The sequence below is a fragment of the Notothenia rossii genome (genome assembly GCF_949606895.1).
Source record: "Notothenia rossii genome assembly, chromosome: 12".
NCBI lineage: Eukaryota > Metazoa > Chordata > Actinopteri > Perciformes > Nototheniidae > Notothenia > Notothenia rossii.
The window spans coordinates 13091797-13105082 of NC_136911.1; the positions used below are offsets into that span (position 1 = coordinate 13091797).

Consider the following 13286-nt stretch of genomic DNA (forward strand, 5'->3'; position numbering starts at 1 on the left):
CTTCCATTCACATTTTCCATTAAATTAATATCCATATATTTTATACTATACTTGCACTGCTTACCGTTTTCATACTTTATATATCTTAGCATATTTATACACACTGTTAATACTGCTCACAGGCTAATGTGTATATCTAGTGTATTCGTACCCCTCACTGTTTATTCATCATTCAATAAATTCTATATTTTATTCTGTAGATTGTGTACATTACTTTTCACTTTACTGCATCGTTAGAAGCTAAACTGCATTTCGTTGTCTCAGTACCTGTAATCTGTGCAATAACAATAAAGCAGGCATCTTTATTGTAGCCTCAACAATCAAGTTCTAAGTAGTGCAATGTGAAATAAAAACAACTACACTCTGTTGGCAGTGTTGTGGTGCCGAGAGATGGGAGTCGGAGGCGGGTATCAAAGGTACAAGCTAGACTTTTATCTAGCATCTGAAAACCATTGTAAACAACTTCATGCCCGGGAAGTGAAGGCCGGCAGAAACAGGAAGTCCGGTTCACTAAAATGTCCGTGCAGAACAATACCCAAACCCATAGATCTGTGGGTGAATAATGTCAATCACCACAGTGTACACATTAACAACAACTACACTATTTTGGCAGTGTAACAATTAAACAAGAACTACACTCTTTTGGCAGTAACAATTACCGTAATTTTCGGACTATAAGACACACCTGAATATAAGCCACAGCAGCTAAATTGAATGATGTGTACATATATAAGCCGCACTGGACTATAAGCCGCAGGTGTTTTAATGTTTAATTACCATAGGGTTCGTGCACAGAGGGGATTGTCGGGAAAGAGATGACTGTTTGAGGAAGCTCCCATTTATTAACATTTCAACAAACAAGTTGCATATTTGCATAACGTATTCAAGTGTTACCATTTAGTGCAATAGTAGCTACAGAACATGTGCTGTGTAAACTGTACTGTATCACATAGCGTTTCAGACACACAAACTTTTCAACTTTCAAACTTTAACGGTGCGCTCCCAGCGCACGTACCGGCAGTGATCTACAGCAGTGGTTTTCAACCAGTGGTACGGGGACAAACTGTCTCGCTCTCGTAATGTCTGTCTGTCTTGCTCTCGTTCTGTCTCTCGTACCACTCTCGGTTCGACTTTGCGCGCTACCTGTCTCACTCTGTTCCGGCCTCCAGCTGTTCCTGCTGGAGCCCGCTGCTTAAAGGTGGGGGGCGCGGACCGGCCATAGAGCCCATATAATTAAAGGTGGTAGACTGTAACCTGTAAAATCGTTTTTTGGCTGTTTAGATGGTGTTGCTCTATCTGGGTCACAGCCGGTGGTTGAGACGGTGGGGTCTTTGGCGACTAGTTTTATAGCCCCATGTACATTAGTTAGGTGCTTCAGGAGATTGGCATTGCTGTTATTCGATGTGGACAATGCTTTCTGTCCTGCACAGGGGCGCCACCAGGGATTTTGGGCCGCATGAAAAGATCAAAATAAATATAACTTAAATATACATGACCTCTTAAATTAAAATAAAGTGAACATTAACACCAATATTATCATTTATAAAATGCTATAACAAAAAAAATAACATAAGCAGCAGATTCTTTTATGAAATATACATACTACAAAATAAGCGGGTATTAAAGTGTAAACGGACAACACAACTGAAATGGAAATGAAAAGGCCTGATGGTGGTGCTAAATCAGAGCCTATTACCTGTTCTCAGTATTTTTCTTATCATGCATCTTGTGTGTAGTGATCCAATATCGTTACCATAGCCGTGCCCTTTAACAGTTATTACGAGCCCTGGCTCAGCCTCACCAAGAGTCCAGCGCCTAGCCTTCTTACAGGCAAAGTCACTGATCAAGTCCTTGAAGTCCAGCTTTCTAGCCAACTGGCTTTCAATGGACAGCATGGCAAGACTGCAAAGCCTTATGGGGGGACAGGGCTGCGGAGCCTAAAGATGGATCTGTTGGTCCTGGCACCAGGGGAGGGACAACTGATTTAGTATGAATAGCTGCTAAAAATGTACCTGCATTTATTAAATATCAGCTAAAAGAGTGAAATTAAAACCTCTGAATTTTCTGTGAAGATATTAACAGTACTTAAAGGTGGGGTAGGTAATTTTGGAGAAACCAGCTCGAGTGTGCTAGAATTTGCAACCGGAAAGAATCTGCCACTTCCTTACAGAGCCCCTCCTCCAACTAACGCGCACATGACCAATGAGGGCACGAGATAAGTTTGTGCACAGATGGAAGGCTGACAGGCAGGTAGGCTATCCAGTTACTTTAGCCGGGCCGGCTCAGATGATTGGTCGTGCTTTTTACAGTACTACGGCTTCCACGAATGACATTTTTTTATTGATTTCTTCTTACAGTTTTTCTCAATCGCTAAACCCACTATTTAGAATCAAAATTCCTTTCATCAAACCAACAGCACAGCCATCGAAACAGAAAACCATTTCTCTACAACAGTATACCATTTATCATTGATATCACACAAAATGCAGATGCTAAGCAGTGTTTTGCAAAACAGATCACACAACTCTCTAACTGAAGTTACAATTCTCTACACAAAGATCAAAAATCTTTTGTGTAACTCATGTCTACAAAACTAAAAAAAATCTTCTCACAGTGGATAACACTTCCTCATAAACTTAGACCATAGCTACACTAATTGACACTTGATGTGCAAAATATTAACACTTGTTATCAGTCAATCACCCCATTGAAAAAGGTAACTCCATGGAATGTACTGTATACCTTACAGTAATGATGTTACATTGAAAACATTTACATGACAGAATTTGCATGACTGTACTTAAAATATTTGTTTACAGTAAATGGTGCCGGTAAAGCTATAATAGTGTTGATATGACTTGCATAGCTCTTTGAGATGTTCATATGGGGAGGATTAGCTATAGCTGATACAATATTTTTACAGTCAGTAATTGTGGTCTTTTCCTTTTTGCACATTGAGAAATGTTTTTTTTTGTATTGGGGTGAATTGAGTACTTCACTTCCATGTAAATGTATTGCTCACAGCTGACATCAATGAATTTCCTATAGTAATTGTAATTACTGTAATAAGAATCCTATAAAAGACCTCCCTCACTTCAGTAAGATGTTTGTCAAGGGTGGTGTCGACACGCAAGGAGATATTTCCCACGCCGCCTTGCAAGGGAAGACATACGCTGTGACGTAGATGAGGCTATGTGGCCAGACAGACGGCAAAGAGCAGATCAGTAAAGCTATATAGATCTCATTCTCTGCTTTACTGCTGATTTACATCATTTACCCATGTTATTTTTTTTCCAGTGTATTGCTATTCATCTTTTGTTTCTGTTACGGTGCTCTTCTGAAAATGAGACATAAAAACAATGACATAGTTACAGTAACACACTGTTTTTCCTATATGTAAGTTTGTTTCTCCCAACTTGTCAGTTTTCCGTTCAGTTTCCAATATGGATAGCTTGAGGTTTGTGTATTGATGATTGTAGTCAGTATTTAGTGTGCCACTTAGTAATGACTGTTCAAATAGTCTTCTAATGAGCTGACAAATGTTTGTTTTTGGAGAAGGTATCTGGTTTTGGAAGGGGTATTTTTAGTTTTGAGTGCCTTAGAGCACTTTGCAAGAAATGTATATTGTTATGGTAGAATGTGTTGTTATGGTGACCAGAGTTTCAGTTATGAAAACACATTTGTCTCATTAGAGGACAATTTGTTCTGTTTCGATCGACTTATTCTTTTTTGTGACCAGTATTTTCAGTTTTGGTCATGTAAGTGCATTTTGCAAAAGATATTCAGAGTTATGGCAAGTGTGTTTCTGTTTAGATGGCTATGTTCTTGTTTTGAAGAAATGAATTTTGATTCTAAAAAATGGGTTTAGCGATTGAGAAAAACTGTAATGCAAAACATTACAATTATTATTTACAATGGACTACGCTTAGCTAACAGACATACTGTCGCCCTTTAGTCCCTCTCTCTTGTCTTTCTCTCCTTTCTTTTCTTTCTTGAAAGCCTGACTTTGTTAGTCGTTTAGACATCGTACACACGTAAGTACTAGCATCCCTCCTCACATGCTCTCACTAGTCTCTCTCTCTGCTAGAAAGGGCCGGTCAGGTGCTGCACAGCGTTTGGAGGCAGGACCAAACCATTACATGTAAATAGAGGGGGGTGTTCGATGCTTTGGATAATTAACTTTTGGAAGAATATAAGTTAAATGAATCCTAAGTTTAGTGAGTACATCATCAATATGACTTTATATTAATGTTAATTATTGATGATTGATGAAAGGTTACTTCAACTTTTTTTTTTAATGTTCTAACATTTTTTGGGGCCCCTGTCAGTCACGGGCCCTTAGAATCATCCTAACTGTTCACCCCCTTACGGCGCCCCTGGTCCTGCACACAGTTTACATTTGACCGTAATATTTTGTGCGTCCTTTATCCCCACAAATTGAAAATAGTGGTTATATCTCCAAGTTGTAAATGCGCTGCTACTCTCGCTGATTATTGCATCTGCCATAGTGTGTGTGCTGGTGGTGGGCGTTGCCGTGTAGGCCTATGTGTTAGCAAGTGTTTGTGTGTCTGTGTATTTTCCCCATAAGGCAAGACACGCCCCAACTCTGTCTCTGATTGGCTTACCCTGAAATGTTACCCCACGTTAACCAATCATCACTCCTCTCTGGTCACTTTCACTTTTCCATGGTACTGTGAGAAGACATCGCTGTATTCAACTGTAAATTACATCCGCAGGGAGATTCGGTTCAGTTGGATCACATAATGTAACGCAGTAATGCACCCATTTAAATCACAGTGACTATAACGGCGTTATTGAATGGGAATAGGTAACTAGTAACGTTATTAGTTACCGCAAAAGGTAGTTGCGTTACAGTAACGCGTTAGTCCCAACACTGGTAAACACACACCTGATCACCTGAGAGCTGCCGTTTCATTCAGACTGTTTAAAAAACACAACGGTCTGATTTTAACAACTCAATGTGTGATTGTTATTGCAGTAATATTAGACACTAATAATACAGTAAACTATTAACACTGTACATATTATTGTTTGCCCGTGGGATTAGGATTATCGGTCGTGAGAGCCGGTCGGATGTGATATAAAAACAAAGCGATTATTTTTGTTGTTGTAAACTCATGTGGATTAAACTACATGTATTAGTGCATTCAATTCATTTCGCGAACATATGATACATTAAATGATCGTGAGGATGATGATTGAAAATCGTTTGTTTGAGCAGGGCTGCATTTCCTGATGAAAAAACATAGCGATGGTTTTGTACTTACGCCAACGTGAATTAAACAACATTATTTTGTTAAATAAAATCATGGTGATGTTTTGTAAATTATGACATGTCTCTTATTTAGCACAGAATATGATCCTATCCGTGACATATGGATTTTAACAAATATCTGCTATATCAGATACCTGTAGATCTATCAGCTGTTTATTTCACATGAGTTCCAGTGTGGCAGCTTTTCACGGCTCCGCCTGGTGGATCCATGATCCATTGCAGCTGGTTTCATTAAAATTACATTTATTTATCAAGGGGGCGTATCAAGTCCTGCGGGGGGGTTTTCCTTTTCAGCAGGGGCCCACCCCGTGCCGATCACGGACCCGCACGGCATTAATCTGCCACTTTGTCAATGATCAATTAAAGTAATGGTGTGCTTTTAAATTAAATAATTGTTACGGCTGCTGCCTTCCTGGTCGTCTGAGTGTTTTCAGCTGTGTGTGTTCTATGTAAATGAGCTGTGCGGTTGCCCTCCCGGCATTGGCTCCCATCTCGTGGTCCGCCCCTGAAGATTGCGATTGGAGCACGCCGGGCCCGACGCACTCCAATCGCAGCGCACAGCCGGCGCACACCTGCTGGAGATTATTACAAAGCTTGGGGACAATCATCATTCTGGAGGCTCTGTAGGTGGACAGATGCCTCTCGCTACTTGCTCTTGGTTCTGGGGTTAAAACTTGTGTGATTAGTTAGAGTGTAGAGTAGCTTAGTTAGTGTTTAGAGTATAGTTAGGATTTGTGACTGTTGCCTTTAGTTTAGCTGTGTTTTTGTATAGATTCTTTCTGTTAGTTGTACCACTTTTAGAGTGAGGTTTTGTTTCGTTCCTTATTTAGTATATTAGTATGTATTTTCCCTGTATGTCTTTAGACTCCCTTTTTAGAGTCCTCCTTTAGTTGGTTATTTGTCAACCTGTGCCCTTTTGGCTCTTTTGTTTGTTTCAGGCTGTTTTCCTGCTATTTTGTTTACAGCTGTTTTAAATAAACACTTATTAATACCAATTACATACTGGTGTGTGTTGCATTCCTCTTCCCCTAGTTGGGACGTAACATACATGGGGGCTCGTTCGGGATAAATAACTAATTCCTGGGGTTATAAGTGGTTGTGTATAGCTAAAAACAATTTGGTAAGGTTTGGGTGCAGTTTTAGCTGAGTATGGCAACTTTTGATTTGGAGTCGTTTTTGGTCTGTCCTTCTCATGAGCAGTTAGTTCAGTGTCGTAGAAACGACTTATATGAGATAGCGCAACATTTCGGTCTCCCAGTGGCAAAACAATTGTTAAAAAGAGAGTTAAAGGCTCTGGTGGTGGATGAGTTGGTGGAAAGGGGTTTTCTGGTGCTGCCTGCACAAGGTGAGCTCACTGTGCCAAATGTCCGTGCTAAAGGAGAGGGTAGTGGCAGCGAGGGGGGCGAGCAGTGTAAAGCACCGTCTGCGCCGCCTCGCTATAGTCCACCGTCTCCTGGTAGTCCTGATTCCCGGGAAGGGAATAAACTTAAAGTCCGCCTCGCCCGACTTCAGTTGGAAGCAAAAGACAGGGAGCAAGACAGGCAGTTTCAGTTGGAGGTAAAGAAAATCGAGGCAGATAAGGAAGTCCAGATCCGGATGCGTCGGCTGGAACTGGACTCCCAACTGCGCGCATCCGGTGCTTTTGACTCTGCCGGAAGAAACTTGCCATCTCCACCTCCTCCCCCTGCCTTTGACGTGAGTAACAACATTTCGCTAGTGCCAACATTCTGTGAGACTGAGGTGGATGCCTATTTTGGTGCCTTCGAGCGCATTGCTATGGCGTTGCGGTGGCCGGTTGAAGTTTGGGCTCTGATGGTAACGTGCAAATTACATGGAAAAGCTCGGGAAGCAGTTGTGGCTCTCACGTTAGAGGACAGCCTGCAGTATGACTCAGTAAAAGGTGCCATCCTCAGAGTGTATGAGTTAGTTCCTGAAGCTTACCGGCAAAAGTTTAGACACGATAGGAAGAGTCCTGATCAAACGCACGTAGAGTTTGCTAGGAAAAAGGGAATGTGTTTTGCTAAGTGGATTGCTTCATGTAACGCTACGGATTATTCTTCTCTGAGAGAATTGATCATGTTGGAGGAGTTTAAGAAGTGTTTGCCTGATCGCATTGCGGAGTACGTGAACAAACAAAGGGTAAACTCTCTCTCTGCTGCCGCTGTGTTAGCTGATGAGTATGTGCTGATGCATAAAACTGTGTTTTCCCCTGTCTCTACGGAGAGATCCCGTTGTGTGTCAGCCGCACCATTTACTCAGCCAGCAAATGTGTGTAACGTGAACAGAGAAGAGAGGGAGTGTTTTTACTAGGGATGTAACGATATACCGAATACCGCGGTATCGCGGTAATGAAACGGCTCAATACCGTCGTGAGACTGAAAAGATCTACCGCGATATTACCGTTCATTCATTTATATCTCGCCCTGTAAATAAAAACTGTAATGTTTTTGTTTGAACAGCAGAGGACGCCATAATACTAATCAAGAATACTCCCATCATCCTTTGCGTGCAAGCCCGCCCTCACACTCAGACCCAACGAGAAAATGGCGAATGGAGTAGACGAACGTGCTGACCAACTAAATAGAAATTGTGAAATTGAGGATGCTCCATCGACTTTTAAAGCTGTTGTGTGGCAGCATTTTGGTTTTCCCGTTTCAAGAAATGACAAAGGTGAAAAGCAAACTAACAAACGCCAAACTATTTGCAAATCCTGCCGGGCGACGGTCGCCTACAATTCGGGAAACACATCGAACATGAGAAGTCATTTGTCACATCACCACCCAGAAAAGCTCCGAACACAACAACCTACTGTGAGGAAAATGCCTAAGCCAGGCCAACTGACTCTGACAGAAATATTTGGAGCGCCACTTCCCCCTAACAGTCCAAGAGCTCAGGAAATAACAAGGTGCATCGGCGAGTACATGGCCAAAGACTTAAGGCCGTTTTCTGTGGTCGACAACAGTGGATTTCGGAGGTTAGTAAACACGCTGGAGCCCAAGTATGCCATTCCATCACGGCCATACTTTAGTCGAACAGTGCTACCCGCTCTGTACCAAGAGACAAAAGCTAAAGTGACACAGAGCCTCAAAGAAGCAGAGTGCATCTCAATAACAACAGATGGGTGGACTTCACGAGCTACGCAGAGCTATATTACAGTCACGGCTCATGTTATGACCAGCGAATGGGAAATTAAAAGTTTTGTTTTACAGACGCGGCCTCTTTTCACATCACACACTGGACTAAACATTGCTAAGGTGTTAAAATCTGCTGTTTTGGAGTGGGGACTCGACAATAATCAAGGCATTGCTGTCGTAACAGACAACGCAAGGAATATGGATGTAGCGGTGAGAGAGGCCGGTCTTTCCCCACACATAAAGTGTTTTGCACACACTTTAAACCTCGCTTCAAAAGCGGGTTTGAACGTAAACCGGGCAAGTCGTCTGCTTGGTAGAGTGAGGCGTGTAGCTGCGTTTTTTCACCGCAGTTCAACTGCCACAGCTGTGCTGGCCACCAAACAGGGAATGTTAAACCTGCCTGCGCATAAACTCATCATGGATGTGGTCACAAGATGGAACAGCTCGCTTGACATGCTCGAGCGCTACCTGGAGCAACAACAAGCTATCGCTGCAACGCTACTCAGTGCTGAAGTCAGGCGCAACGCACGCGAGATAGACACTCTTGAACCAGCTGACATCACGGACGCCGAGGACATGGTTCGGCTTCTCTCACCGCTGAAAAAAGCAACCACCGTGCTGTGCGATGAGTCTCGACCTACAGTCTCTCTCATTGTGCCCCTCAAGCACATGATAGAGCAAAGCATGGCACAGTGCGATGAGGACTCCTCCACCATCGCCCAAATGAAGAGAGCCATACTGAAGGACTTTACAGACAGATACCAAGGGGAGCAAAACAAGTTTCTGCAAGAGAGCACTGCGTTGGACCCCCGGTTCCGGAGCTTGCACCAGCTAAATGACAGTCAGAGGGAGGACGTTTTCGACAGGCTGAAGTTGAAAGCCACACAGATGCAGAACCAGGTACATATTTAAATATTCTTTTTGTGTCTGTGTAACTTTTTCAGATAACGTAAGGTGGGTTTGCCTCTGTTGTTTTTGTGAAAAGAAAGATAAGACGTTTTTTTTCTACCTCTGCTTGCTTGCATAGAACCCTAGTGAAACAGAAGGGGAAAGAGCACATGACGCTGAGGAACAATCTCCTCCTTCCAAAAAGACAGCACTCGAAGATCTCCTTGGGGAGTCTTTCAGTGAAGAAGTGCACGTCGCACAGCACAACACTGGTATCCAGGCTGAAATTGACTTGTACCGCAAAGCGACCTCTATTTTACTCTCTGACTGTCCTCTCAAGTGGTGGAGAGACAATGCAAAGTGTTACCCACTGCTGTCCCCCATGGCCAAAGCATATCTCTCTGTCCCAGCCACATCAGTGCCGAGTGAGAGAGTTTTTTCCACAGCAGGGGATATTGTAAACGCCCAAAGATCCCAGCTTCTACCTGGAAATGTTGACATGCTCATCTTCCTGAAAAGAAACCTGTCTGATGAGTGAGTGAGAGAGAGTTTGAGTTGAGTTACTTCAAATCTATTTTATTGCAGGGTCTGATTATTGAATGTTCTTGTTTATTTGCACAAAGAAAATGCATACTTTTGTTTGGTAGTACTTGTTCTTGTTCCAGTCTGTTACTGTTTTGACAATTTAAATGTACTACTATACTAAATGCTGTACAAATCAGATTTATTATTTAATAAAGAAAACATTTTGGAGTAAAAAAAAAAAATTTGTATTTTTTTTTAGATTTTTTTTTTCCTTCAATATATCTCGATAAATATCGTACCGTGGACTTGTTATCGCGGTATTACCGTACCGTGAGTTTTTGGTATCGTTACATCCCTAGTTTTTACTGTCATAAACCTGGACATGTCATCGCCAATTGCGCAGCTCTGAAACGCAAGGAACAGCGGCAGAATGTATCCCTGCCTAAAGGCATTGGCCTGGCTACACACGCACGCGCACAGGCAAGTAAACGTGACCCTTATGTTTTATTACCTGACCCTTTGATTGTGCCTGTGTCTTCAGATAAAGCAGTGTCTGAGGAGAAGCCAGAAATTGTGGCTCCCCCTCGTGAGGATGTCATGAGACCAGCAAAACACGCCGGCTCAGACAAGCCTCTAGACTTCTCGACACTCCCGGTAACCCGAGAGCGTCAGCTCGTGTATCGGATCTTAGTGTTAGTGTTGGCTCTACAACATGTTAAGATTGATGTTGGACCCAGCCTTTGGCCAATTGTGATGTTTACATGTTACGATCCATTGATATTCTGCCCCAGCGTGTCCAAGCACAACCAGCGTCTCCTGCAATGGGCTCTGATTGTGCGGGACTACAACAGTAGACACCCGTCATTAAAGGGTTCAGAGAATGTGTTGGCCGATGCTTGTCCAGGTTGAGTTTGTGATGTTAGTGTGTCAGGTTGAGTTTGTGATGAATGTGTGTTATTAGGAATTTCGTTAGAGTGCTTAGGTTCACAAAACCTGTGGGTTTGTGTCTTAAGGGGGGGAGTGTTACGGCTGCTGCCTTCCTGATCGTCTGAGTGTTTTCAGCTGTGTGTGTTCTATGTAAATGAGCTGTGCGGTTGCCCTCCCGGCATTGGCTCCCATCTCCTGGTCCGCCCCTGAAGATTGCGATTGGAGCACGCCGGGCCCGACGCACTCCAATCGCAGCGCACAGCCGGCGCACACCTGCTGGAGATTATACAAAGCTTGGGGACAATCATCATTCTGGAGGCTCTGTAGGTGGACAGATGCCTCTCGGTACTTGCTCTTTGTTCTGGGGTTAAAACTTGTGTGATTAGTTAGAGTGTAGAGTAGCTTAGTTAGTGTTTAGAGTAGCTTAGTTAGTGTTTAGAGTATAGTTAGGATTTGTGACTGTTGCCTTTAGTTTAGCTGTGTTTTTGTATAGATTCTTTGTGTTAGTTGTACCACTTTTAGAGTGAGGTTTTGTTTCGTTCTTTATTTAGTATATTAGTATGTCTTTTTCCTGTATGTCTTTGGCTCCCTTTTTAGAGTCCTCCTTTAGTTGGTTATTTGTCAACCTGTGCCCTTTTGGCTCTTGTTTGTTTCAGGCTGTTTGCCTGCTATTTTGTTTACAGCTGTTTTTAAATAAACGCTTATAATTAATACCAATTACATACTGGTGTGTGTTGCATTCCTCTTCCCCTAGTTGGTAGTTGGGACGTAACAATAATGAAAAACTGGGATACATTTTTAGTAAACAAGATGAGTTCACATGAAACTACTCTTGTCATAAGATTTCAGCTCCTATGCTGCAAAAGCTGATAACTCTAGCCATCTGCCGGCCTTGCTTGATTGCTCGACAAACAAATGTAGCCAAAGGGGAACACTCTGTATGATGGATTCCAGTGTGCCTAATGAAATGCTGCTGTTGTGAGCTGCCACCGCTGAAAAACTGTGGCCCGCATAAAAGGTCACTATAAATCAAGTCCCTCATTCCAAGCAGCCCACATTCTGATATTGCAAAAAGCTGACCCCAATCAAGTACATAAATATTCCACAAGTATCCACAGGGCAACATTCAATTGATGGATAATCATTTATGTTAATAATGAAGTGAATTAACAAAAGATTTTCTGGTTTTTGTTTTATAATAAATAGATTAAATATAGTTGGTTCTTTAACTCAGTGCTTCTTAAACTTTTTTCAGTAATGTACCTCCCTTTGAAACAGTTTCTCAGCCAAGTACCCCCTGACTGACCTCGAACATTTTTGATGGAAAAAGCCTACAGAACGAGAGCAAGACAGACAGACATTACGAGATAGAGACAGTTTGTCCCCGTACCACTGGTGGAAAACCGCTGCTGTAGATCACTGCCGGTACGTGCGCTGGGAGCGCACCGTTTAAGTTTGAAAGTTGAAAGCTTTGTGTGTCTGAAACGCTATGTGATACAGTACAGTTTACACAGCACATGTTCTGTAGCTACTATTGAACTAAATACTAACACTTGAATACGTTATGCAAATATGCAACTTGTTTGTTGAAATGCTAATAAATGGGAGCTTCCTCAAACAGCCATCTCTTTCCTGACAATCCCCTCTGTGCACGAACCCTTACATATGGTAATTAAACATTAAAACACCTGCGGCTTATAGTCCAGTGCGGCTTATATATGTACACATCATTCAATTTAGCTGCTGCGGCTTATATTCAGGTGCGCCTTATAGTCCGAAAATTACGGTATGTAATAACACTGCACTGACACTATTTAGGAGTATCAGGTCCTCAGCGATCGTGTTCGGCTTTTTGGCTTTAGCGATGAGCAGTGACACCGCATACGATGCCTCCAGTGTTTTGGCTTATGTTGTGGAGGCTTTTCGCATCATATATTGCAATAATCTGTACTCAGCAAGTTTTCTCTTGAAAAACTCCGATGGCTTACCAACATGACACAGGTGTTTTGGTGCTGAGATATCTCTGGAGGTGCGCTGATTTCATCGAGATTTGGCTAGTTTCTCCCCACATAAAAAACACATTAAATGTCTGGGGCGGGTTGCCAGTTAACGTGAATCCCATCAAAGCATACGCCTCCTGATATTGAAGGTATTTTGTTGGCTACATTTTGGCTTTCTTTTTTTCTCCGTTGTCCACGTTCCCTGCTGTAGTTTTGCTACGTGTTAACCATTTCAATGTCTATTTGTTATAATCTAATATTGCAACTGGCTTCCCGCTCAGCGTGGTTCCGGGCTATAGCCTGATTTAGCTCTGGTTCTTCCTGTTTCCACCGCAGTGGAGCCGGCTCTCAGTACCGAAACCTGGTACTTAGCTGGCTCCACTCGGATGACCGGCAAGAACCAATACTTCACGCTTACGTCGGAGGGGAGCGAGATTAACCTGAGCAATAACAGTTCATCGCGAGTACGGCGAATACAAGTTGTAACAAGCAGTAGCGCTGAGCAAAGTGACTAGA

At 42.6% G+C, this 13286-nt stretch overlaps 2 protein-coding genes across 2 annotated transcripts in view; one reads left to right on the top strand and one right to left on the bottom strand.

Annotated features, from left to right (window-relative positions):
• LOC307026621 (A-type potassium channel modulatory protein DPP6-like) overlaps positions 1-13286 on the bottom strand; it is a 352894-nt gene that overhangs the window by 315852 nt on the left and 23756 nt on the right. The gene's annotated exons all lie outside the window — the stretch shown is intronic.
• Positions 7603-10084, top strand: LOC307026548 (E3 SUMO-protein ligase ZBED1-like). Its single transcript, XM_079662032.1, has 2 exons — positions 7603-9330; positions 9458-10084. Exons 1-2 carry the CDS (start codon positions 7840-7842, stop codon positions 9854-9856), a joined length of 1890 nt encoding a protein of 629 aa, XP_079518158.1. The 5' UTR covers positions 7603-7839; the 3' UTR covers positions 9857-10084.